This window comes from Acomys minous, assembly GCF_964271855.1.
Source record: "Acomys minous genome assembly, chromosome: 6".
NCBI lineage: Eukaryota > Metazoa > Chordata > Mammalia > Rodentia > Muridae > Acomys > Acomys minous.
The window spans coordinates 104,607,058-104,633,196 of record NC_140487.1 but is presented as its reverse complement, the minus strand read 5'-3'; the positions used below and the strand labels follow the sequence as shown (position 1 = coordinate 104,633,196).

Genomic DNA, 26,139 nt, shown 5'->3' with positions numbered 1-26,139 from the left:
GATGATTGCTGAAACTCTGAGGCTGTGCTTAGGTTACAGAGTGAGATCCTGTCGAAAACAAATAAACACACAAAACGGGAAAAAAATAACGGAAGAATGTGAGCAAGAAAACAAAACAAAAAAGAATTAACTGGTCCTTGAAGGGGACTGTTTTGCCAGAATGTTCCCAGATCCCGGGGATTGCATCTGTGTGATTCAAGCTTGTAATAGGCAGGAAACAGAACACCATTAAGAGGAGTCTGTCAACATTTAGAAGATGATTACAAGTCATGGGGCACTGGCACATACAATTAAGATACTATGTCCTAACCCAGTGGCAAAGAGAGGGGTTTACAAAGCCCCAGGACCCCCCAGCAATCACAGAGTCAGGGAGCCAGCCCTCTTCCACTCTGCAGAGACTGTGTCCTGCCTTCCTGCCCTATGGAGTTGGCAAGGGGTTGTGCCCAGAGTTGTCCCCCGGACCACTGTTGGGATGGCTGTGTTTAGTGGCTTCCAGAAGAGGCTGTGTTTGGAAGGAAGGCACGGGTAAAGAGCAGGCCACTCCCAAACTGTGCCACTAGCCCAGACTTCTGGAGAGTGATACACGCCACACGCGTGCATCAGCAACGCAAGCAGGACGTCCTCTACCGTGGTCTGTTCATGGAAGGCCCACAGCACGTGTCTTAAGCAATCGTGACAAAGAGATACCCACGCCAAAGGTACCACGTGTCTACAGGGACCAGGGTGTGAGCGGCAGGAATGAAGCTGCCTCTGGGAGGGCGGGGGGGATTCGGTAGAGTGCCGGCGAGCGCTCGGTGTCTATTTGTGGAGGCTAGTGCCAGACACAGTGACACCACCTGTGTGTGTTTGCTTCTGCAGGGTGCCCACTGTGCTTGGCTTTGTTTTTCTTTCCCTGGCTGGGTAATGTGATGTACGTATATATTGATAACGGCAGCTGGGGGCAGCCTGGTTTGCGTTTCTTGAGTCTGATGGCAATAATTGCAATTCCAAGACCAGCTATTCAGCATCAGAGGGCCCCTGTGGCTAGACACACAGCACCTCAACACCTGAGGGGCCCCTGAGGTCTTTGTGTGGGATGAGTGTGTTTCCCCATGGGAGAGAGTGGGAAAAGGCCACGGAGAGGCCGTTGTTTTAATTATGAAATCCAAGGTGGGTAAAGCCATCCATCCGGTAGTGGGGCATGCCTGGGAGTGAAAGCGAGCCGGCTGAGTGTCGGGGCTCACGTCTGAAATCCCACCACGTACAAGGCTGAAGCAGCAAAAGTGCCTTGAGTTCCAGGTCAGCCTGGGCTAAAACAAAACAAAAAGGAGGCTGGTGAGCTGGCTCAGCTGGTAAAGACACTTTCTGCCAAGCACCGTGACCCGGGTTTGGTGCCTGCAGCTCACATGGTGGGGCATTGGTCCCTCTAACCCTGCAGAAGCGTTGTGTGAACGGCCTTCCATGGAATCTTCTGTGCTCAGGGTCCTCAGTATTATCCCTAATTTAGAGATGAGGAACTTGGGACTCAGGGAGACAAGAGGTGGCAGAAGTAGATTCAAGTGTGGTACACAAAGGAGGAGCCTTGGCTCAAGGTGGAAGGTGGAACGTGTCTGGTTCTGGGTCGCAAGGGATGTGTGGATGGGCAAACATTAGGTAAGAGAGCAGCTCTGGGTTTGAAGTCCCCACATGGGGCTGGGATCATGGCGGGGCTAGGGGTGGGCAGCACACTACACGTTTCAGCTGGCTTTTCATGTGTTTGACGAGGGCCTGCCTGGGGTCAGGCTGAGCATCCCCATCTCACAGATGCGGGAGGCAAGGCTGGAAGCTCTGCTTGCAGGAAGATGCTAGGAAGAGGATCCTGGTGATGGGTGTGGCCTAATATTCAGGGCCGGAAACGGAAACCGAGAGCTCTGTAGGTAGTGGGAAAGGGCAGGCCCAGCCTTTGTGCAGTGGCTATTCTTGAATCTCTTTCGGAGGCAGCTCAGTGCTGTCATAGTGGGACAAGTCAGTGGTTAGAGGCAGGCCTTGACCCAAGAGGATCCCCAGTATGACCCCACTGTGACGAGGAGGCCAGTGTATGTGGGCATGCCCATGCAAGAGTCATGTGAAGGAGTTATCTAGGGTGAATCTGAGAGGAGCTCTCCCCGCCTGCCTGCCTGCCTGCCGTCCCCAGCACACGTCCTCAGTCTATGGACGTCTCCCTGAGCAGAGCTTATATCTGCCAGCCACCAAGAAGGTGGAAGTGAGTAAGAGAGGTCTATGCGGTCACAGGTGAGGGGGGTTGGGGGGGGAGCCAAGAAGACAGACACTGTAGGATGTCACATTTGGGGGTGTGGGGAAGTCTGTTCCGACCAGCAGCAGACTCCAGAGAAGGATGTTCTGGGGCGCACACCAGGGAAAGCGAGTGGGGGTGGGGATGTAGGTGCCTGGCAGCAGAGGTCTACCTGTGGGGGCGGGAGTTGCCATGGGGATGTGGCAGGACGGCACCCTCACCGGACCCTGCTCTTGCAGAATCCACACAGGCGACAGACCCTACAAGTGCCCACATCCTGGCTGTGAAAAGGCTTTCACTCAGCTCTCCAACCTCCAGGTGCGTGCTGACTTGCCCCATCCCTCACCCTCCGCCCCCACCCCCACCCCAGCTGTCTCCTCACTTCCAGGGGTCCCAGGCAGTGGGTGGGATGTGGGAGAGAGTCGCTGCCTCGTAACCCCCCCCCTGCCGCGCTGCTCTTCACAGTCTCACCAGCGGCAGCACAACAAGGACAAACCCTACAAATGTCCCAACTGCTACAGGGCCTACTCAGACTCCGCCTCCCTCCAGATCCACCTCTCCGCCCACGCCATCAAGCACGCCAAGGCCTACTGCTGCAGCATGTGCGGGCGGGCCTACACCTCGGTGAGTCCTGCTGCCTGGCACCAAGTAACGGGAGCCTCAAGGCAGGGCCTGGGATTCTGCTCTCCGGAGCCCAGGAATGCCAAGTGCCTTCCTACTTGGGGAAGCTGCAATCCCTGCTAGGGCCACCAGGGGGCACAGTACCATAGCGAGAGCCACCCATCCTTAAGGGAAAGTTCTGCAAAGAAAGGCCTGGGATACTCAGCTTTTTACCAAAGCAGAACTGCTCAGTTCTAGCCCCGCAGACCCTGGGCAAGATGCTCCTCTGAGATGGCTGGACACTTCCTTGTGTCTGGTAGGACTGTAAACAACCTTTGCATCTACCCACTGGGTGCCGGTAGCAACCTCCCCTCTCCAAGACAAAAATCAGTGGACATATCTCCAAGATACGATGCATGTCTACTGCAGGGCTAACTTTTCCTAGTTGAGAACCATTGCTTTGAGAGACAGTAGCGGGTGCAAGGAGATGAAGTTGGGGCCGGTTTAGGTAAGGCCTTCTGAGGAAGGGACACATACTAACTTCCTGTCACTGTAACCAAGTACCTAAGGCAGTCGATTTTGCAGGATGAAGATGAAGGGTTTGTCTTGGCTCCTGAGTTTGGAGAGGTCTCAGTCCACGGCCAGGCCCCTGTGCTCGCTCGTCAGGCACAGCGCTGACGTTCCTCGGCTCCTGCTCTCTAAAGCAAAATCCAGACCTCCTGTTACTTTGTTTGTAAAAACGTTACGTCTCCAAGGGCCACAACTCCTTTCAAAAACATACCCATAATGCCTTTATAATCCCTTATTCAAAAGCCCTGTTGTCCATTACTCAGACAGCATGGATATATTCACTCGTCTCCTAAATGTCATATTTTTATTTACAGAATTTTTTTTTTTTAAAAGAGCAAGACCCAAATAAGATTCCTATATTATCCTGTGTTTTAGCTAGGGTTTTATTGCTGTGAAGAGACACCGTGGCCACAGCAACTCTTACAAAGGAAAACATTTAACTGCGCCTGGCTTAGAGCTCAGAGAGTTAGTAGTCCGATATCGTCGTCATGGCGGGAAACATGGCGGCACACAGGTAGATGCACGGTGCTGGAGAAGGAGCTGAGAGTTCTGCTTCTGGATCCGCAGGCAGCAGCAGGAGACTGTGCGCCCCACTGGGTGTTGGCCGCTTGAGCATAGGAGACTTCAAAGCCTGCCCCCACAGTGACACACTCCCCCCCCAACAAGGCCTCACCTTCTAATAGTGACACTCGCTATGGGCCAAGCATTCAAACATGAGTTTATGGGGACTGTTCCTATTCAAATCACCTCAGCTTGGGCCAGTGTCTTTTTGGCCTTACTCTTTGCCGTGCACTCACTGGAGACTGGCTTCTGTCTCGGCTGTTGCTGACTGCATCCTCCGGCTTATTTAACACCTCGCCACGTTCATAGGCTCCCTCTGCCCGACTGCCCATCTTGAGTGGCGGCCAGGGACAGGGTATGCTACCTTGCTCCTGGCCAGGCTTCGTGGAGGACGTGGGCAATGACGACAGCCCAGGTCACCTCGCCCCATCCAGTCATGATACTAGAGGCAGTGGGGTACATGGGTGACTCAGGTGTGGTGTCACTCCCAGAGAGAGTCACCTGGAGGTTTACGGAGGCCAGGACGCCTGCTTCCAACTGGAATAAAATGTTGGGGGTTGGGGAAGGAGTGGCCTCCGTACCCCTCACTGCATGCCGAGGGCTCTAGGTACCTGCTCTTGCTTACACGGGGGCAAACGGGGGCTCGGGAGCAGGCTGGGGGGGATGACCTGCCCTAGTGATAAGAAATGGCAGAACTCAGCTCCAGCCACGTTCCTGCCCCAATCCCACAGGAAACACGGACCAGACACAGATGCAGATTTTAGGATGTGGATGGCAGGCAGGGCTTGAGACTGCAGGGTTTTGCCTGCAAACTGTTGAGGGTGAGCCCAGCTTCCTGTCAGCCTCGTCCCACCCCTCTAGCCAGCACTGTGCAGGACTGGACTCCAGCAAAGCAAAGAACCACCCCAAGCATCTGTAGGGCTCATCCCACAGGTCCTGCTATGCCCCAAAGGCTGTGGCCACAGTGGGCTTCTCTCTAGTGGCTACCTTGGGAACTGGAGCCTCTGTTGTGATGGCTTCTGTTTGTCCCTTCTGCCCGCAGGAGACCTACCTGATGAAGCACATGTCCAAACACACAGTGGTGGAACACCTGGTGAGCCATCACTCACCCCAGAGAACGGAGTCCCCCGGCATTCCGGTGCGAATCTCTCTGATCTGAGCCCAACTGCGGCCCCGCCCCGCCCACTTGGCAGACACAGACCTAGGCAGCACCCAGCCTAACTCCCGCTGGCGCTTCCGGGAACCACCAAGCTCTCTCACGACCTTCCCAGCCTACCAGAAAGCTTGGTCCGCAGAAGCCCTGCCTGGTCCAGCTCCTGGGCAGCCAGGCCAGCTGCAAGGTTCTGGACTGTTCTGGTGGCATCCAAAGACGACCTCAGAGCACTTTGAACCTGTCTGTTGGGTTTTCTTTTTGTTCCCCCTCCCTCACCTGCTTCACTGTTTCTTGTTTTTAAGTTTGTTTTGGAAATAAGAAAAAAAAAAAGGATATTTATTGGCCAGGATGTTGGTGCTGCTAAGAACGAAAAACTGAAAGGACCGGACAGACGGATACAGAGAACCAGAGGGCAGCGTGGGAACTTCTCAGGCCCTAGCCTCAGGTCTTGAAGGGAGGCTCAAGCCTGGGGTTCTGGACTTCAAAGGGGGACCCTCCCTCAGGTGGGAGGAGTCAGGAGACCGCTGGAGCGAGCCCTTCCGTCACCCAGTCAAACTGCCTGAGTCTTGCCCTAGCCTTCCTGAGCAGAGAGTACAGCAGCTGCCAGGGCTGCCTGGCGTCAGGGCATGGAAACAGAGGGGTCTGGAGAGCCGCAGGACCAAAGGGTGCAGTGACGGCTGGGTGGCAAGCCCAGGGAAATGGGTTGGGGGCATGCCAGGTGAGGCTTGGCCCCTCCCCTGCTGCCCTGAAGACCACCCCAGTCTACCTCGGTGCTGGCCAGGAAACCTATCGGCTACCTCTCCCACCACTCCAGACTGTGGGCAGGGGAAAGGGAGGGGGCCTGGGACTAAGAGCCCCTTCCAGAATTCCCTCCACAAGGGGACAGTGCCCAGAGAGGGGTTGTCTTTCTCACCGCAGACGACGACTTCCCCCCAACCCAGACCCCCCAGGCCCTGCGGCAGGGATAGGATCCTCCAAAGGAGGTCCCAGGAGCAGACCCTGCCCCCAGCCCCGCCCCCCAGACACACCCCAATCCGAAAGCCATGCGTGTCCGTGTATATAGGAGCTTTGTACAGAACCCAGAGAAGCCCTTCCACAGCCCCCAGAGAAGAAAACTAGACAAAACTCACCTATATATTCTGTATCTGAGTCCGTTTGAATATTAACTGTGTTATTTTTATACACTTTTTAAGCCTTAACTCGCCATTGATTTACCGGTTTAACGTTTCCTGGGGTTTCTTTTCCACTGGGGGGGGGGGGCGGGTCTCAGACCCCGACCCCAACCCCTTTGTTTGACTTGCGTCGTCTGATACTCAGTATTGTAGCTTTTTGTCCGCATGTTACTACCCTGTAAATATGCTGTTCCGATACTGTTAACATCCTTTGCTTTTTTTCTATGGGACCTCCAGGCCACCATATTTAGAACTAGTTACCTTATTAAAAAAGAGAAAACGGTCTGTTGGCTTTCTCAGTCTGCATCTTGGTGGCAGGGAGGTGAGGACAGGTAACCCTCAGAGCTTCTGGAGAAAGGCTTATGCTCTATTTAAAGAAGGGAGTGGAGCCACACAACTCCAGTGTGGAGAAGAACACTTAAGGGGGCGAAAGACAAGGGATGCAACCCCTCTGCTCTTTGTATTTCTCTGATGTGAAGAATAAACTGTACCTACACCCTGGTGGTGGCGGTGGACAGAGTGTTTGGTGCTGTGTCGGGGCTGTGTGGGAGAGCGGGCCCGCCCACCTTTGCACTACTCTGCTGCAGGCGTGTGTGTTATATACTCTTTGTCACTGTGTGACAAATACCCAGGAGGCAGTGGGAACACTTGATGGGACTGATTGCTTTTGGCTCATGGTATCATCAGTCTGTTGGCTCTGGGCCATCAATTCAGGCCTGAGGTTTAAACGCCAAAGAGAAAGGGGTGTGTAGTGGAAGATGCTCACCCAGTGGCAGCCAGGATGCAGAGACACGGAGGAAGGATGGAGACAAGATACACCCTCTGTTGTTTCTAAGCCTGGCCTGGGCCAAGCATCAGTGTTGACGGATGTGGAGGAAAATGGACCAATGCGCTGCCTGAGTGTGTAGCATGAGTGAGCTCCAGCCGGGTTCCCAGCAGCATCCCCAACCCCATCTGAACCCCAGTGAGCACAGGCTTTGTTTTCAGTATCCTGTTCACATTCTGGCCTTCAAGCTCCCGGCAGACTTGCCCAGGAGGCTCTGCCTACAGCATTCTAGGCTTTATCAAGACTTCTGACTTTTCCAAATTCTTCCCGCAAACCACTCCCAAAGGCTTCCAATAGTCACAGCGATGGACCTAATTCTCTGGTATAAGTTTTTCATCTTACAGACTTTTCATCCTGTGACAAATACCAGATGGTTTATAGGAGGGAAAATGGGCTTAGGTTGATCCGGGTTCTGTCTGTGGTGCAGCTCATGGTTGGCTGGCTCCATTGTTTCTGGGACTATGGGAGGCAGAACATCCGTATGGGAGGGTGTGGAAGAACACAGTTGCTCACCTCAGACTGAGAGAGACAGAGGAAGGTGTGAGCAGCACCATGCCCTTTATTTTATTTTATTTTTTTAAGATTTTGTTTATTTATTATGTATAAAATGCTCTGCCTGCATGTACACCTGCAGGCCAGAAGAGGGCATCAGATCACATCATAGATGGTTGTGAGCCACCATGTGGTTGCTGGGACTTGAACTCAGGACCTCTGGATGAGCAGTCAGTGCTCTTAACCGCTGAGCCATCTCTCCAGCCCCTATCACCATGCCCTTTAAAGACAGGCTCTTGGTGACCCATGTCCTCCAATGAGGCTCTACTTTCCCAAATGCCATCATATTATAAGTTCTTTTTGTTTTTATAAAAAGATCTATTGATTATGTATATAGTGTCTTGCCTGCACGTGTGCCTGCCCTCCAGAAGAGGGCACCAGATTTCATTGTTGATGGTTGGGAGGCACCATCTGGTTGCTAGGAATTGAACTCAGGACCTTTGGGAAAGCAGCCAGTGCTCTTAACCTCTGAGCCATCTCTCCAGGCTCATGAGTTCTTGAATGGCTAAATCCATTGATTGGGTCAAAGTCTTCAGAACCTTCAAGAGTTGGCTCCATCCTTGAGGACCAAGCATTTTGGGGGTCCACTTCACATTGCTCTGGTAACAATGTTTTACCATTGAACTGAGAATAGAGCCGCCATGTTTTTGGTAATCCCACAGGCCTCTGGTCTGTCTCTAAGGCTGACCTCTCTACGCTATACCAGAAAGCACTGGGCTCTGGCAGCCATATCTATGTCACATTACCCCATTACCCATGGTATCTACAGCTGATTGGCCAGAGATGGTTACCTGACTCCGCAAGTACACAGCCAGTGGTGCAGTGGCCACCCTGGCTCACGGGAACAGGTGGTACACACTCCCCAATTACACATTGGGGAGTGTTGGTGGCTCACAGTTGACTGTGACATGTTCATTTGTTCGGAGGCCAAAGGCTCCCCTTGAGAGCCTTCTTCAGGCTCTGCCCACTTTCTTGGCTTTATTTTTTTGAGCCAGGTTCTCTCACTTCCTTAAGGCTCACTGATCAGGCTGGCTGGCCAGGAGCACAACCACCTGCCTGTCTTTGCCTCCCCAGTTCTGGAATTACAGCCAGCCACCACGCTCAGCTTTTTTATGTGTGTTCTAGGGCTCGAACTCAGGTCCCTCAACGCTTACCCCGGAAGCGCTTGACCAACTGAGCCAGCTCCTGCTTTCTGGACGAACCAGTTGGTAAGCCGCTGTATGACGCCTTTCTAGTCAGCTTCTCCGCTCCATGTCTCGGGAGCAAGTTAGTTACGAGATGGTGTGCAACTCAACTGGATGATCCTGGAGATTAGGTGCTGGGGTGGTTGGTGGCTGTGTTCAGCCAGACTCAAGCGGAAGACAGAGGAGGCAGAGAAATGACCAGAGGGGAACTGAGAAAGGCAGTTCGCCTCAGTTCTGGAGACTTTCAGTCTTTAATCTTTGGCTGCATTTCATTTCCTGTTTTGTCTGGCATTCGGGATTTAAGCCCCTAGTAGTCTGAGGACGACTTAGTTACTTGACCTTTCGGTGCCTAATTGCATCTTGAGATCAAGAATGACAACCACTTGGTAGGGAGGATGTGCAGTAAAGTCAATCCGAAGGTGGGAAGCTCTTGAGCCTGTCCCCGGGGCGTGTAGCATCATCAATAGTGCTGCTTGTAAGTTTCCACCTTGCTAGCCCTTAGCCTAGACCGCCGCCCCCGCCCCCACCTCGTCCCTAGCCAGCTGGAGCTATTCCGGGTTTTCTAGGCAGTACTGGTACTGGCACAGCAGTGGGGGGCGCCTGAGCCACACCTAGATTTTTGGCTGTAGTGCTGATGGTCCAGGTTTGTGGGCAAGTCCTGTGGACCCAAGAGCAGGGGTGGCAACCATTGAGGCCTCTGTAGAGGTGGGTTTTCCTGCCTTCCTGTCCTGCTGTGCTGCACCTCTAACTCCTGCTGCCTCTAAGGAAGGCAGGGAAATAACTAACTGATCCCAAAGAGGTACCACACCCCTTCTCAGAAGGTCTCTCTCAGCATCATGTGACTGCCCAGAGTCTGAGTCTTGGTCAAGGCCTTTACTCCCCTATAAACTTGGAACCCTCTGTTTGTAGGAGAATCCCCCACCCTCTATGACCTTGCTTGCAATGGGGCCAGGCAGAGAGAGGGAGAGAGAGCAAGATGCTTTCTGAAGCGTCACAGCACCCCTCCCCACCGCAGGGAGGACTCTTGGCTTCCCACGTTTTCCTGTGAACAAACTAAGGAATTTGTTGTCTACGTCACACCTAGTTCCTAGAAGGAAAGGTCCACAACAAGATGTTCCACTGCCCCACTGGCTCCTGGTCAGCTCTTTAGCGGGGCAGAGCTTGTTAGAACTGGTAAATGTTGCCAGCTTAGATGGAGGGCAAGCATTGTCCCACAAGGGGGAGGACTGTGCCAGCCCGTAGCCGGCAGCTATCTGCCTCCAGGCACATTTGGGCCCATCCAGTCCCTCTTTTAGAATCCAAAGGGCATGGCTTCTGTTCCATCTGGTGCAGGTGGAGGACACTGGGAAGCAGAAAGGCTAGTTTGCGGGGTATCAGAATCACTACCGGAGCCTTCTTGTGAACAATACCACATTGTGGAAACACCATCAGGGTTGGGCCAGACAAATAGCTAGCATGGGCTGCTAAACTACAGAGTCAGGAGGTTGGGCAAATGATTCAGTCAGTGAAATACCCGGGCGTGTGGCATATGCATTTGTGTGTGTGTGTGTGTGTGTGTGTGTGTGTGTGTGTGTGTGCGCGCGCACATACGAGGAGAGACCAGACATCAGTGTTGAGCGTCTTCCTCCTCCATCACTTCTCTATCTCCAGTTTTGAGGTAGGGTCTCTCTCTGGAGCTTACTCATTCAGCCAGGATCATCGCGTCTGTCTCCCCATTTCAGGCATGTGCCAGGATGCCTGCTGTCACACGGGTCCCTAGGATGTGAACGTGGGCATTCATGGCTTGCGAAGCATACACTTAGCTAACTGAACTGTCTCCCCAGCACTCTGTGTAGGTTTTTTTTTTTTTTAAATTTTTATTTTTATGTATGCAATGTTCTGCCTGTGTGTACACCTGCAGGCCAGAAGAGGGCACCAGATCTCATTACAGATGGTTGTGAGCCACCATGTGGTTGCTGGGAATTGAACTCAGGACTTTTGGAAGAGCAGATGGTGCTCTTAACCTCTGAGCCATCTCTCCAGCCCCTTTGTGTAGTTCTTACAGAGAATGAAAGTGGTTGGGCAGGCATGGATGAGGAAGAGTCAGCCACCATATCTCCTCCTCTTTTTCCTCTCAATTCCTTCTTTTCCTTTCCTTTTTAAATTTTTTTTTGTTTTTTTCAAATGTAAGGGTCATTCTGAAGTGACTTGTTTCTTATAGTATTCCTCAAATGTGCACAAACTATGCTACAGGCAGGGGAGGTGACGTGGCTGAGCCCCTGGCTGGACCGCCTGCTGACCTCTCAGCGGCTCATTCCTGAAGACGTTGACTGGGAAGGAGGCACAAACCCTCACTCTCCTGCAGCTGACATCTCAAGAATGTGAACGGCTCCTGCGTCTAGGCAGTTTTGCTCTCCTTATTTTAAAAACATCAACTCCAAAAGAAGAGAGAGAAAGATCAGAGGTGAAAGGGCCTGGAGGGGGGGGGGAGGGGGCTCCTTGGGCGCTGTTTGCCAACGTTAGAAATCTCTTAACATTATTACAAGTGTTAATGATAAGTTCTTCAGGCCCTTATTGTAAACATCCCTCTGTGTCCACTATCCTGTAAACAGCAGAGTCATAGGGGAGGGAGCAACTTGACTCCTGTTAGTAGATTTTTGGAGCCTCCCTTACTGCCTGAGCAAAGGTGTGTCAGCCAAACAGCCATCCAGGCTACCCTCGTACCAGCTCCAGGTGTCCTGCATCAACCACGGACACCTTGAAGATACCACACAACAGTCACAGCTGATGACGGGCTCCTGAAAGACACAGTCGTAACTGTTGAATGATTATTAATATTTCATAATTTTAATAAATCAACGGTTACTCCTTAACCAGGTATATACCCAAATAGCCACACACAGAAAGGAAAAAAAAAGAGAAGTATTTTGAATAAATTAATAAAATAAAAAAAAAATAAAAAAAAAGAAGAAAAAAACCACACACAGAGAGACTAGGATCTATTTAATTAGCCTAGAGCACAGTGCTGCATAATAATTACTCCATCTTAAACCTCCAGGCTAGTATAGCTTCCTCCCATTCAGATTTCCCATATTTCACTTGCTTTTCACACCTCCTGGGTTCAGTTCGTTTCTCCTCACCGGACCAGGATGTCCCACCATATTTTCTGTTATTGCTCAGCATTGACTAGTTGGCTTTTTATTTTTTTAATATTTAATTCTTTATCAGTATGTATACAGTGCTCTGCCTGCATGTACACCTGCAGGCCAGAAGAGGGCACCAGATCTCATTACAGATGGTTGTGAGCCACCATGTGGTTGCTGGGAATTGAACTCAGGACCTCTGGAAGAGCAGTCAGTGCTCTTAACCTCTGAGCCATCTCTCCAGCCCTGTGTTGTCAACACTTAAGGGTGAAGGCTGATCTAAGAACATGAAGGAGAAGCCAGCACAGCAGTGGTGATAGCAGAGGCAGTGGCAGCCGAGCAGCCAAAGCCACAACTGCGGCTGCTTAGGAGCTGAAGGGGCCGTGCTCCGTGGGTCGGGCAGCCAGGCCACAGGGAGTGGGAAGCCTGCTTAATGGTGGAAGAAGAGGCAGCTGAACAGATGCGGAGAGGACCCAGAGCATAAACTATAGAGACAGCAGAGGCAGCGAGGACCAGGAGAAGAGAAACCACAGGTGCTGATCCCAGGAACGATCCTAGACACCTGTCAAGCCTCCGATACGGGAGACTCAGAAGCTGTAACACTGGCCACCGGCAAGGTCTGGGTAACCCTGACACCAGAGATCCACTCAGAAACTGAGACATCAGCTGCTACCAAGAGCTAAGAAAGGCCTTGACCCCAACGCCCAGGCAAAGGCTTAACACTAGAAGGCGCCACTTGCTGCACTTCCACCTGCTGACAAATACCTGGGCTACAAAAGCTGCCTCTCGCCTTTTAATAATTTGCATCTGTTTCATTAAGGAAAGGTGGTAGAAGCCGGGCAGTGACAGCACACGCCTTTAATCCCAGCACTTGGGAGGCGGAGGCAGGCGGATTGCTGTGAGTCCAGGACAGCCAAGGATACACAGAGAGAAACCCTGTCTTGAAAAACCAAAAATAAAAAAATAAAAAAAAAATAATAATAATAAATTTTTTTTCATCTAGCACCAAGTCGCACTCTCAGCAGTGCTCAGTATCTCTGAGCTCAGGCCCCTGCCTTGTATACTGTAAGAGCCAGTTAAACCTATAATGACTTCTCACATACGGTCTCTAATAACATTTGTCCTGACTTCACATCCACCACTCTACCTTCTTTTCTGCATTAAGAAACAAATCCTCACCTCTGTTTTTCTTTCGGTTCTATAATTTCACTGTAATTTTCACTCATCCATCCTGCCAGATTAATTTAAAAAACAAAATTCTAGCATAAGGAAAAATGACTTCATATATTATTGCCTGCCCTGATTCTATTTAAAATATAACTGATTTACTTTAAAAAGATATATATATATTTTTTTTTTTAAAATATTTTATTTAACTTTAATCTATGTACATTGGTGTGAGGGTGTCAGATCTTGGAGTTACAGACAGTTGTGAGCTGCCATGTGGGTGCTGGGAATTGAACCTGAGTCCTTTGGAAGAGCAGGCAGTGCTCTTAACCACTGAGCCACCTCTCCAGCCCCTAAAAAGATATATTTATGTGTAGGTGTTTTGCCTGCATGCAAAACATATGTGCTCCATGTACATGCAGTGCCCACAGAGTATAGGTGAGGGAGGGCAGCAAATTCCCTGGAACAGGGACTGTTATGAACTCACGGTAGATCTGTTGTGAACAGAGCCCAGGTCCTCTGCAAGGCGGCTTTGAACTATCTCTCCAGCCCCATACCCTGATCTTTTAGAAAGATCATTAACTACTCTGTCTGTTTAAAATATTACTCATAAAATAAACTTATAAGTTAAAAAAAAAATTGCATCTTGGTTGAGCTAAAGGGCTCTCTAACAAGTTGGTGACTAAGGGTCTATAGGCCCCAGGTACCTTAGCCTCTTTTCAATACCTCTGAGTTCCAAAGTCCCCCTTCCAGAGACATTGTTACCAGCTCTAACTGCCTTCATGGTTTTGAAACATCCTACAGTCCGCACTCCACACCCGCAGTGCCAAAGACGCTCCTGCACCTGGCTGGCCAGGGTGGACCTGCTAGGTTCGCACCCGTGCGTACTCCTTGGGCGCCCAGAGCAGGCGAGGGTGGTGGATCTCTGTCCTCCAGCCAATAGGCTGGGCCCAGCAGAACTCAGGCGACAGCAGCTTGGTGGGTTTATACAGCCAGAAGAACTTGTTGAGGTGGCTCTCGTCTTGCCAGAGCGCCTCGATGCCGCGCTCACGGTCCAGCTGTTGGCCAAGGTCACAGTGGGCCGTCAGCTTGCGTAGCGCCTTCACGCTGCCCCCGAACACCGCGGCGTGGTAGTAGAAGTCCCCTTCCCCCCACGACAGCGCGGCAGCCGATCGCTTGTCCCGCTCGTAGGGCAGCAGCCACCGCGGCCAGCGATAGTGCCAGGCATGCAGCTGTGCCACCAAATCGGCCAGCGCCTCGGGCCCGAAGTTACCGGTGAAGTACTGGTCCACGTCCAGGCAGAACACATAGTCAGCTTCTTGGCCCAGCTGCTTTCCCAGCGCCTCGTGTAGAGTGCGCATGCGCGCCATGGACACGTCCTGCCAGCGCCTCTCTCGCTGCACAAATTCCACCCTCAGCAGGCGACCCTGGCCCAGCGCCACGTAGGGCACTGCTTCAGGGCGATCGGTGAACACGTAATACACCACGTTCTGGCCCGCCATGAAGTGCTGTTCTGCCGATTCCAGAAAGCGTTTCAGGTACTTCTCCAGGTACCTGCCAGGCAGGCAGGCAGAGTTAGTCCCGCCATCTGCACCCCTGCCCACACCAGGCCATGCAATCCCAGATCCAATCCTTGGGGTGGTGGGAGACTGAGGCAGGCGTCTCAGCATTGCGGGTGGGGGTGGGGATGAGGACAGAGGTAGGCGGATCACTGTGAGTTTGAGGCCAGCCTTGTTTGCAAAAGCCAGCCCAGGATAGCCCGGACTGTTACACAGAGAGAAATCCTGTTTCAAAAAACTTTAAAAAAACAAACAAACAGGATTGAAAGCTGCCCGCCATGTCTCTCTGGAAGGAATGAATTGCCCTGTTCTGTTCCGTTGAGTGTGGACTTTTTCTGACTCCTCTGACCCAGGCAGTACTGAGCTGGACCACTCTTAGAGGACAGGAGGTGTTTGAAGTCCTCTCAGCCTGGTGGAAGGCAGTCCCAGGACCAGAGGATGCTATGACGCAATGACGCACAGAACAGCAGGCTGCACAAGCAAGCCAGTAAGCAGCATTCCTCCGTGCCTTCTGCCTTCAGGTTCCTTCCTTTGGGTTCCTGCTCTGAGTTCCTGCCCTGATTTCTTTTCTCGGATTACCAACTGAAGTAGCTGAAATAAACCTTTTCCTTCCCAGGCTGTAAATTAATACATAGCCCAAGCCAGCCATGGAGGGAGACTGTGGAGTGGGAGGCATATGTGGCTCTTTAGTCATTGATTTCCCAGTTGAGACTCAGACATCTGGCAGTAAAGAGCCCTTCCTGGGAGTTCCTGAATTCCTGCCTATAGCAATTTATTTTAAAGCATTTGTTGAAGACCATTCTTCACAAGGACAAGCAGAATGCTCAAGATACTGACAATTTTTTTAAAAAAAGATTTATTTATTTATTATGTATACAGTATTCTTCCTGCATGTATGCTTGCAGGCCAGAAGGGGGCACCAGATCTCGTTATAGATTGTTGTAAGCCACCATGTGGTTGCTGGGAACTGAACTCATGACCTCTGGAAGAGCAGCCAGTGCTCTTAACCTTTGAGCCATCTCTCCAGCCTGAATACTGATAGTTTGCATCCCTTGTAACCTGGGACACCAGAAGTTTGAAGGATTAGTGATCAAGGCTAATAGTCTGAACATTTGCCACATGGCACAGGCCGCTAAGTGCATGTGCTGTCTTTTAAAGAGTTAGAGTCACTTGGACAAATATTAAAAAAAAAAAAATTGCTAAGTGGTGGAAAAAGGTGTTGAGCCCAGGGTGGTGTTGGGGCTGGGCCCTTGACTTCCAGATGCTCAATTTCTGGTGGGCCTGTGGGGTCAGCATCTCAGAGTGTAAGGTTCACAAAAATCCTTCCTGGAATTCACGGAGGGTCCTCTAACGCACAGAGGCACAAAGGCCCCCAAGTGGTCTAACAGCTCAGTCCCCTTGCTCTTGGGCCAGCTCTGAGGATCTTTCAAGCCACCTTGTCCTGGGGTGACTCTCCTGGGTTTCTCTCCCTTATGTGGGGTTTGGGGCACAGCTGGGAAAAAACTTGAACACTTCTCTGTGGTACCCAGTGGCTCAGACTTCTTTGCGCAAGTGTTTGGGTGTTTCTTCCTGGGTGGGTGCTCCCGTTTCATTTCACAGGAGCCTTGCCCGCTCCCCGCCCTGTCCTGCCCTCCGCTGATCTGTGACTTAGGGCTGTAGGTCTGACTCCACACCCAGCCCGGAAGCCCTTCTGCACTGCTAGTGACCCTGGGCTCCCCCTCCCACCCACAACGGGAGGGCAGTGTCCTGTCCTTCGCCTCTTCCACCCACCTGGCTCCTTCTACACCCGAGGCCCTATCTTTCAGACTCCTCACTCTGCAATAATTTTGTCCTCCTCAGAGACCGGCTTCTGTGGCTACTCCCTTGACGTGGTCACCATGAATGTCATACCTCTGAAACCTCGCTGTGTCACCTGCTGAGACCCTTGTTCATCTAGCTCACTTGCCCTGATCCTTCCTTCACTCACAACACAGACGGGCCTACCTCATCGAGCTCTGTGATCAAGCGGTTTGTCAGTTCTAACAATGTCATCCTCCGGCGTCACCCACCCTCATGCCCTTCCATACCTAGCCTGAACTCACCCCTTTGTGCATTGCTGGGCTCCTGGCCCTTCTTCCTTCATCAGGCTTTGCTGGCAAAGCCACTGCCACGCTGTGTCATCTACACTGAGGACCTTAGGTTTAGCCACTTGCTAAGGCCCTTCTTTTCTCCTCATTAACCCAAAAAGCTCTTTTATGTCTTTACTACAAGCCCAATGTTTCCATGTGTGCCAGATCTATGTCAGCCCCTTCCCCCCTCCCCCACACCCCTCCCCCCACCCCCACCACACAGGACTAGTTCTGAGAGCCCTGGCTCCTGGGTGGACTCTGGCATTGCTGTCCAGCGAGGAGGGGGCAGCCCAGGGTGCTTCCGTGCTCGCCTGAGAGTCTGAGACAGTAGGTACGACCTGTAGCTGCGCTATGAGTGCCTATGGCGTGGAACAAGGCTCTGTGGGGTCTCATCCATGTGCACGGCCTCCTGCTCCCTCCCTATGAGCGCCGTCCCCTCCCTGGGCCTTACCTGCCTACAGCAAAGACAGTCAGTCCAATGGTGAGGTTCTGCCGTCTCGCCTCTTGCTCAGCTACATGTGGGTCGAAGGTGCCATCCCAGATAATTGGGGCTCCCCAAGAGGTACAGGTCAGGACTTCAGGCCGGGCCCTTGCCATGAGGAGGAGGAGGAGGAGGAGGAGGAAGAGGAGGAAGAAGAAAGACAGTTGTGTTCGCCCAGCTGCTTGGTACCTGTTTACTGCCACTTCCCCACTGCTGGGCCTTAGGGACTCACAGACATCCCTAAGGACTCCTAGCTTAGAACCAACCAGGTAGACAGGGTGACCAAAGACAGAATGCTTGCATGTGGATAAGAAGAGGCCAGGGGCCCGGGGCAGACCTGTGTAGTTTGTGGACATGCTGAGTGAGAGAATGGTTTGATTCACACAATTACCTGTGGTGCAGAGCACCCGTGAAATTGTCCTTCAGCAGAGGCGTGGTGGCTGCAGGGCAGACGCCCATGGGGATGAAGGTTTCTAAGTACCTGTGGGTGGCAGAAACAGGAAGGGACATTTGGCATGTTCCTTGTTTGGTGGGGAGAGCCCCATAGATCCTTCGCCCAGGCTAAGCCAGCCAGCTACCTCCTTCCTTCCCTCAGGAGGCCCTTGGAAAGTTCCACTCTCACCCTGACCCTGGGCATGGAGGAGTACCTGAGAATGCGGAAGCCGGATAGGTACAGGCCTAAGACACCAGATGCAGACAGGAAGAGCCACCACAGGAGTCTCTTCTTGGCCCTGGGGTGGTGGTTGAGGGGGAGGGGCATCAGTGACTTACTTAGACAAGAGAGAAATCATTGCCGGATTCTCCCGCTTTATTTCATTTCTGAGTAAGAATCTATTATGTTATTCACGCAGCACAGACATTCAAACGGATTCAAGAGTTTGCATGGCACAAAGCCTTTTGCAGTTCTGCACACACAGGTGGCCAGTGGTATCTGTGTCTCACGCATCCTTCCAGAGATGGGCTGGGCAGAGAAGGCACATGGAGAAATGACAGTAAGCACTCCTTGCCCCTCTGGCTCCCCCACAGATGGCAGCACAGTGGACAGTCTGACCTAAGCCTTGCAGGGTTTGCCGACGGTTGTATCTTTCTGGTAATATATAAGACATGTTATATGTTGGCATTTAAGGATGACGTTGTCTTTACATTGCTGAGAATCAAGGGCAAGATTACTGTCACTGAGCGTCATCCCAGCTTCACCTCAACCCTTAAAGGACCTCCCGTCCTCTTGCCTCATGCCTTGGGTTGGAGGAGTTCACCTGCCTGGCAGGATCTGTCTAAGGGGCGCAGAGTCCTGTCTGTTGCTTGGACAGGTTGTGGCATGGTGTGACTTGGCCAGGCTTGGAGGATGATAGCCTTTAGGTCTGGTATGTTTCATGAGTTGTGTAGTGAGGCTGCTCTTGGATGTGGGGAGGAAAGTCCATGAGGAGAAAGGAACTTGTGGCTTGGTATTGGGAGTAAAGAACTGGGCAGACATATGTCGGTGGCAGCCAGTTCAACCTGACCTGGTATCCTGCCCACTGAGTTCAAGCTGCAGTCCGGGCTTGGCGGTAGTGTTTTGTTTTTGTTTTTGTTTTTTCCTGTAAGAGCCTCACAGCAAAGAGCAGATATGGGGACCGGGTGCCTGTTTTGAACTCTGGTGTTACCCTTTGTTAGTAAGGCTGGCTCTTTGAACATCAGTTTTCCATGAGGGAGGTGGAATACTGAGCACAGCACCCTCAGAGGCTGACTCTGAACTCGGACTTAATGTCAGCTAGGTGACTGGAGCAAGCCTTGCACATTGGAAACTCAGCGAACTTCAGCTGCTTGGGGCACTGATAATGCGTCCTACCCACATGAGATCCTCCTCCTGTTGTCACTCTGCATCTCACCCCCCCCCCACCCCCCCGCCATCGTTTTTATGATCTCTTTCAGGAAGGCCGCCTACATCAGATTCCCTTTTCTGTTAGAATGGCTCCACACCCTATGTGCCTAGGATTCCCTCAAAGAACCCACCTTATACTTGTGCGTATGTGGGAATCCTCTCAGCACAGACAGCCTCAGAGGGGTGACTGAGCCAGAAGCCAGCACGCAGCCCAGCCCTTACCTCTCCCACACTTACCTACCCCTACCTCTACCTCACACAGGTTGGTCTCCCTAGGTCTCTTTGTCTATGTCTTTTCTGTCCTCTGTAGCCTCTATGTGACCTTGGCCACCTCAGTCCCCTTCCTGCCCCCAGAGCCATCTTTGAAATGACCAACCTCCCTTAACAGTGCCTGTGTCACACCAGTAGCTTAATTCTCAAAGGAGAGGGGAAAAAAAAAGCATTTAGTAGGCAAATATATAGAAAATGTTCAACCTTACTAGTAGGCAAAGACATACAAATTAGAACCCAGTGGCAGCGTTTGTTTATAAAATGATCACCTTAAAAAAAAAAAAAAGACTATGATGAAAACAGCCAGGCTGCCAGCATACAATATGAAAAAGGGGGCACCTGGTCTGCTGGTAGAGTAGGAATTGTCCTGGCCTTTTGAGGAGCTGCTTAGCTTCCTGTATTTGTCCTAACCTCTGCCCTTCTCTTTGAAGATGCCCTTGGGTATCGAAGGTGGTCCTATGCCCAGGTGTTTATCAGTATGTGCTTGGCCATGCTCTTGGCGTTGTGTATTGGTCACAGTGTGGCACCAAGCCTTGTGCTGGGTCCAAGGCATCAAAGTGAGTGAGATGGTAGGAAGGACCCTGACTTTAAAACGAGGAGTGAAGGTGATAAGGTTGCACTGAGGAAGGTGGCGTGAGGGCAGAGCTTTGCGCAGTGAACCCTGGGAGGGCGGGGGGGGGGGGGCGACACACGATAGGTAGAGTGTGGCACACCAGCCTGGGATAGGAAAGAGGGTGCCAGGAGGCTTTCCAAGACTCCCTAGAGGAGTCTCTGAGCCAGGCATCAGAGAAATAGAAACTATTTAGAAAGGGGCGCGGGGGGGGGGGGAGGGGGAGGGAAACCTCCTAGAAGGAAAGACCAATGCACCCAAAGGCCTACCATTAAGGGAAGATTTTTAGTGTCCGGTGAGGGGGGAGCTATTCGTGGAATTATTCAGGTTGGACTCTGGACCTGGACATGGTGGGCTGGGTCGGGGAACATGGCTAGAGATAAGGAAGCCAGTCAGGGGCCAGGAGTTGCTGGCAGAGCGTTGGTGACTGACTGGAGATAAAGAAATGGTGAAGGGTTTGGAGAAGGGATGGGCACGGTGTGGCCATTGATGGCAGAGATATTTGTATCTGGACCCAAGAGACAAACCATATCTCCCTGGTTGGGGGTGGGGAAGGCCTGGAGCTCCACAGCGAGTTCTGGGGTTCGCCAGCAAGGCAGGAGTGTTGTGGGGGAGAGAGCTGAGGTGGAGGCGACCAGCCCAGGCACTGAGTGCTGGGTTTATGTGTGTGTCAGGTGAGGAGGTGGATGCTGTGTAAGTGTGTGGCGGTGTAAGAGGGTGTGGAAGGATGTGGGTGACTTTCCTGCGGCGGAGGAAGTGAAAGGTTTGCAGTCGGTGGACGGTATGTGCAGAGGGGGGAGCTGGAGTCACAGCAACTGGCCTTGTCTGAGCTGCTCAGGTGCACCCGAGAAAGGCCCCAGTGTCAAAGGGACCGGCTACGTGAAGACTGCAGTCCTGTGGAAAACTGTCTTGCGCAGGAGCGTGAAGTGAAAAAAAAAAGCAGAATTTAAAAAGAGCAGGCATCACAACGGCTGGTGAACAAGAATAAAAATACACACCGGAAAATGGGGGCAAAGCAACCACTTAAGGACAGGTGTAAAATTATTACGGGAGGGGCTCTCGTCCTCTCCTCCTCAGTTGTCTGTGAGCTCCTTAGAGTGCTTTGTGTGTCTGTGTAACGTGTAAGTGTTCATTTGTGTGCAGATTCATGTGTGTCGAGGTACACATAGACGTGTTTGTAGACCAAGCAAAGGTCAACCTCGGTCATCCTTCTGCAAGCCTGTCCCCACTGCACCCCTACATTTTTTGCCTGTGCTGGGAATTGAACTTAGGGTCTCCTATGAGCTAAGCAGATGGTCTACTACTGAGCTATTGTCCCAGCTCCCTCTTTGTTTTTAAAGACAGGGTCTCTCAGTGGCTAGGAATTTGTCACATAGGCTAGTCTGAATGACCAGGGTCTCGGGATCCACCTGTGTCCATCTTCCTACTTTCTAGGGTGACAAGTGTGGTATCAAACTCAGGTCTTCATAAACCGCCTTGGTTTTTTTTTTTTTTTTTTTTTTTGTTTGTTTTGTTTTGTTTTTTGTTTTGTTTTTCCACAAAGGACCAGAGAATTCGCACCTCTGGCCAACTGCAAGATGAAGTCCACATCTCTTAGCAGGGCTGAAGGAGCCTTCGAGACATGGCCTGTGCATTGGTGTCACCTGGCCATGCTCCCTGGCCGTGCACCTCCAGTCTATACAGCAGACTGTCCAAGGATGTTCTAACAGGACTTTAAAAAAAAAGCATATGGTGGCTGGTGGGAGGGTGGAAGTGCTTGCTGGCGAGCCCGAGTGATGACTTAGACTCAGCCCTCAAGACCCATGCGGAAGAGGGAGAGAGAGAGAGAGAGAACTGGCTCCCTGCAGGTTGTCCTCTGACCTCTACACGTGTACTGAAACACACACACACACACACACACACACACACACCTTAAACAAAAAGAAAAAGAAAATGTGTATTTGTAGGGAAGAAGGGGACTAATGAAAGGAGTGAAGATGGATATGAGTGAAGGACAGTGACAAATCTATCTGAAAGTGCCATAGTGGCACCTAACTGCTCTGTATGCTAGCAAAAAAAAAAAAAAAAAAAAAAAAAAAAGTGGTGCATCCCTTTAATCCCAGCACTTGGAAGGCAGAGGCAAGTGGATCTCAAGTTCAAGGCCAGCCTGGTCCAAAGAGTGAGGACAGCCAGGGCTACATAGAGAAACTCTGTCTCAAAAGAACAAATAAAATAAAATAGGGGCGTAAGCTAGGCCAGCAGGACTGGGTGGAGCACTTGCATGCGTCTGACCGTGGAGGTCAGTGTGGCCAGTGAGAAGCAGCAGAAATGGATGCAGAACTCCACAGAGAGGCAGGTCTCACACCCATGGCAGGGGCCCCTCTCCCGGTGTGTCCATGTGCTGACGGGCACGGTATCCATCAGAGCTGCCTTAGCCTCTACTGGGGATGCCAGGACAGCAGAGCTCCCTAGGATCAAATGTGATCCGTGTAGGAGACATCACACCTTACAGTAGCCATGGGACAAAAGCAAAGCAGTAAAATGAATTCTGAACAATTTTTTTAAATTTATGTCAACATATCCAAAATGCCCTTTTAATATGTAATTGGCAATATGGAATTTGACTTATCTCCTTGCCCATTTTTCCCTAAGTCTACGTCCTAAGTCTAATTTCTAGCTTTGACTTAATACGGCACACTTTGGGGGCTCAGTAGCCACAAGTTACTGCTTGCTGTTATATATAGATTTGGGGCCTTTTAAAATTGTGACTAAGTGCCCTTCAGTTGTGCTCAACCCTGCACATTAAGGCTGCACCCTTTCTTTAATTGGTGTCTAATTTCTGTAATGTGCCTACCGGGCTGTGGTTCCAGCCCTCTGGAGGGATACAATGACCACGGGTATTTGTATCCCCTAGACTGCTGTCCACACACACCTTAAACCCACAGCGTCTCACCCAGCAGTTTGCGAGTTCCTGCCTCTCCCTCTCCCGTCCTTTCTTTCCTTTGTGTTCCTGTGACCCCGGAACCCCATTCTCCCTTAACAACAGCTGTCTCCAGGTCTACACACGGAAGCCCACTCGCTCTGTCATCTCTGCCCCCACTGTTTTACATGAGGATTTGTGTAGCACCCTCCCAGTCAAGCTGCTGGGTTGTCTGCCCTTCGGCCCCCACCGTTCCGTTTCCTGGCTTTCCCGTGACTCACTGGTCTTGTCACACCTGTCTTTGCCAAGGCACTTTCCCCGCCTTCCGTCACTCATCTCCCAGTTCCTTGGCATCTGGTCCCCCCTTCCTCCATCTCTACCTTCACCAGACCTCTCCTTTCGTCCTTGCCTCTCCCGTGTCCGCCCTAGGAACTTGGCTGTCCTAGTAGACTCTGCAGTCTTGTAACCAAGGTCCAGAACTTGCCTCACACCTGGCGGCATTAACACTCACTTTGCTAGAAGTCAATTAAGTAATGGCTTTAACGTTACTCTCTTTTCCTAACTCACCGTGAATCTTTTGCTTAAAACTCCGTTCGCTCCAGGAGTTAAGTCTGTGTTTACTCCTAATCCTGGGTACTGATGGGGCCAGACTCTGCAGAGACCACTTCCAGGTCTTGCCGAAGCCCAAGCCTGACCACAGTGCCTGGGGAGGAAGCTGGATTGTACTACTCTGCCAAGAGAGGGGTCTGGGTCTCAGAAGGGAAGTGGCTGGTTAAGTGCCGGTGGGCCTGAGCTTTGGCCTACCCGGCGTGACCCCCACCTGCTCCAGTTGCAAAGCTCTTTGGCTCCTCAGCGACCTCATGTCTGGCTGGTGTGGTTGCTGTGAGAAGCCTGCTCCTTCCCCCGCTCTGCTTGCAGCCCACTCTGAACCCTAGCAGCTGGCTAGACTGGCCCTACAGCAGGAGCAAGGACAGGCTGGCGCTGACTTCTCTTTGTCCCCAGCGACTGCTCTAGCCGGCCCTCTCTCACACCAGAGTAGGGAAAGCAATGCTTACCCACAGGCACTGGGCCTTAATGGGGGCATCCAGACAGAGCTGGCCCTGAGCAGCCCAAGCTGGATTAAAGGGCTAGGTGAGGGTGGGTGCTAGGACCCAGGATGGGGGTGGGACGACTGTAGCGTTCTACCATTCTTCCTCTGCCTGAGGCACCAGCTTTACTCTGGAAATGCCCGTGTGACCCACTTCTCCACATTTCTTGGTCCAATTTTGCTGAAGGACCTGTGGGCATGGCAGAAGATAGCTTACTGCCCGTTAGGTCCCATTCCTTCACCCCTTTCTCTGCTTTCAAGAGAGCTCTCAGATGCAGGAGGGTGTGTGCAGCCTTGCACCCCGGCTTTCTTCTGGGGGACAAAGGAAGAGGAGCTCTCCTTAGCTTCTCTTTGCCCTTGCTCCTTCCTTCCCCTCTTGTTCTTGGGGCAGCACTTTTCCCTCAGCAAGCCTACCATCTGACGGAATCCCTCTTGGGTCAATCAGCCTGGGGCTTATCCTTGTACACCCCACCCCCTCCCCCACACCTGCAGGCACTGAACCCACTCACCTGAATCCCTTGAGAGCCATTGGGAGAAGCCTGTTGTCATAGCCTGCCATCAGATTTTTTTTTCAGCCCCGAGAGGTGGAAGAAATGGCCTACTTGCTCACAGTGAAAGTGGCTAACGGGGACAAAGCAGTTCCTTTCTGCCTCTCAGCCTCTGGAACCACACCCATTGAGGTACTCTGGGATGGATGGCCAATAAATTCTAGAGCCAGAAGGTGGAGCTTGCGGGTAAGGACTGGTCCTGGGGCGGGGTGGGGCTGGGAAGCCCTTTGGGGCCAAGTATCTAGAAAAGAGTGGGCAAGTGAGGCTAGACTGGCCGGCGCAAAGTCCCGAGTAATACGTACAGGCTTCTCTTTGTTCCCTTTGGGATCTGGAGCGCTGCGTTAGTGCTTGTTTCTGGGAGGGGCGAGAGTCAGGGTACAGCATCCCTATCCAGGAAAAGCAGCCATGTAGCTTGGGGAGCTTCGCTCCTTGTAGAGCCCTTTGCCTCCTCCGTAGTGTGGGGTGCATATGCCTGCCACTCGGCGAGTCACGTAAGATCATGGCTGCCAACCTTACACTGGCAGCCATTTTTTTGTTTTTGTTTTTTCAAGACAGGGTTTCTCTGTGTAGCCCTGCCTGTCCTCAAATTCAAGAGATCTTCCTGCTTCTGCCTCACAAGCGTGGAGATAAAAGACAGGAGCCATCACATTAAAAAAAAAAAAAGCAACACTTCACGGATTTGCGTGTCATCCTTGCGCAGGGGCAAGGACGTATCGTTCCAATTTTAGTATATGTGCTGCCGAAGTGCGCGTGCAGTAGTTTTTAAAGTTTAAGTTGAATCTTTTTAGAGAGCCCAGAAGTCAGCTTAGTGGTTTATGTGTGGTATGAAATATGTGTTGGACAGGGAAATGGCTGAGAACGACATTGGAATGTACTGTACATAAGGGGACTATTCACATGTTTATGTATGTGAGTGTGTAAAGCGTATACAATTTATATTTCCAAGGTTGGAAATTGGTAATTAATTTTTTTTTTTAAAGATGGGATTTCTCTGTATAACTGCTCTGGCTGTCCTGCAACTTGAATTGTACACCAGGTTGGCCTCAAACTCACAGAGATCTGCCTGCCTCTGCCCCCTGAGTGCTGGAATTGAAGGGGATTTTTTTTTTTTAAGCTGTGGGTCATGACCAAACATTTGTGAAAGTCTATATAAAGTGTAAATGCCAGAAAAAAAAATGCATTTAAGAACATAGCCTTCAAACTCACAGTAGCAGCCAGGAACAGTCGCTCACCTTTGTAATCGTTATCACTTCCAGATCAGCTGTGACTACATAAAACCTTGTCTCAAAATACAAACACCAACCATGAGACAGGCTAAGTCCTTCCTTCTGAGCGTGGACCACTCGGCTGACTTAATTCATCCATTACATGGGAAAGCAGCAGCCATGGCTTCTTTCCCATCACACACTTAAAAGCAGACAAGTAGGACTGGTACTTTTTTCCCCCAACAAGGGGAAATAGAGGTTCAAGTGGTAAGACTGGCCAAGGCCATGTAAGCCCAGAGATCAAAAGGACAGGGGGGAGGCTCTCTTGACTAGGGGGGCTCCCTCACTCAGGC

The 26,139-nt window shown here is 51.5% G+C and overlaps 2 protein-coding genes across 11 annotated transcripts in view; one reads left to right on the top strand and one right to left on the bottom strand.

Moving 5' to 3' along the window:
* The window catches only part of ZNF362 (zinc finger protein 362), a 33,732-nt gene extending 26,910 nt beyond the window's left edge, over positions 1–6,822 (top strand). For all 8 annotated transcript variants that reach the window (XM_084784647.1, XM_084784648.1, XM_084784643.1 and 5 more), the window contains 3 exons: positions 2,491–2,569; positions 2,717–2,875; positions 5,025–6,822. In XM_084784647.1, coding sequence (XP_084640773.1) covers positions 2,491–2,569; positions 2,717–2,875; positions 5,025–5,141 — 355 coding nt within the window. In that variant the 3' untranslated portion in view covers positions 5,142–6,822. The remainder of the gene's footprint in view (positions 1–2,490; positions 2,570–2,716; positions 2,876–5,024) is intronic.
* Positions 6,823–13,518: 6,696 nt separating this feature from the next.
* A3GALT2 (alpha 1,3-galactosyltransferase 2) lies at positions 13,519–24,698 on the bottom strand. 3 transcript variants are annotated; one of them, XM_084784654.1, is made up of 5 exons: positions 24,543–24,698; positions 17,954–18,037; positions 17,698–17,787; positions 17,277–17,414; positions 13,519–14,712 (listed from the first exon to the last, which is right to left on the bottom strand). In XM_084784654.1, exons 1-5 carry the CDS (start codon positions 24,590–24,592, stop codon positions 14,025–14,027), a joined length of 1,050 nt encoding a protein of 349 aa, XP_084640780.1. In that variant the 5' UTR covers positions 24,593–24,698; the 3' UTR covers positions 13,519–14,024. The 3 variants fall into 3 exon arrangements, with proteins under 3 accessions (XP_084640780.1, XP_084640782.1, XP_084640781.1); XM_084784656.1 differs by lacking the exon at positions 17,277–17,414; XM_084784655.1 differs by lacking the exon at positions 17,954–18,037.
* Between the last annotated feature and the right edge of the window lie 1,441 nt (positions 24,699–26,139).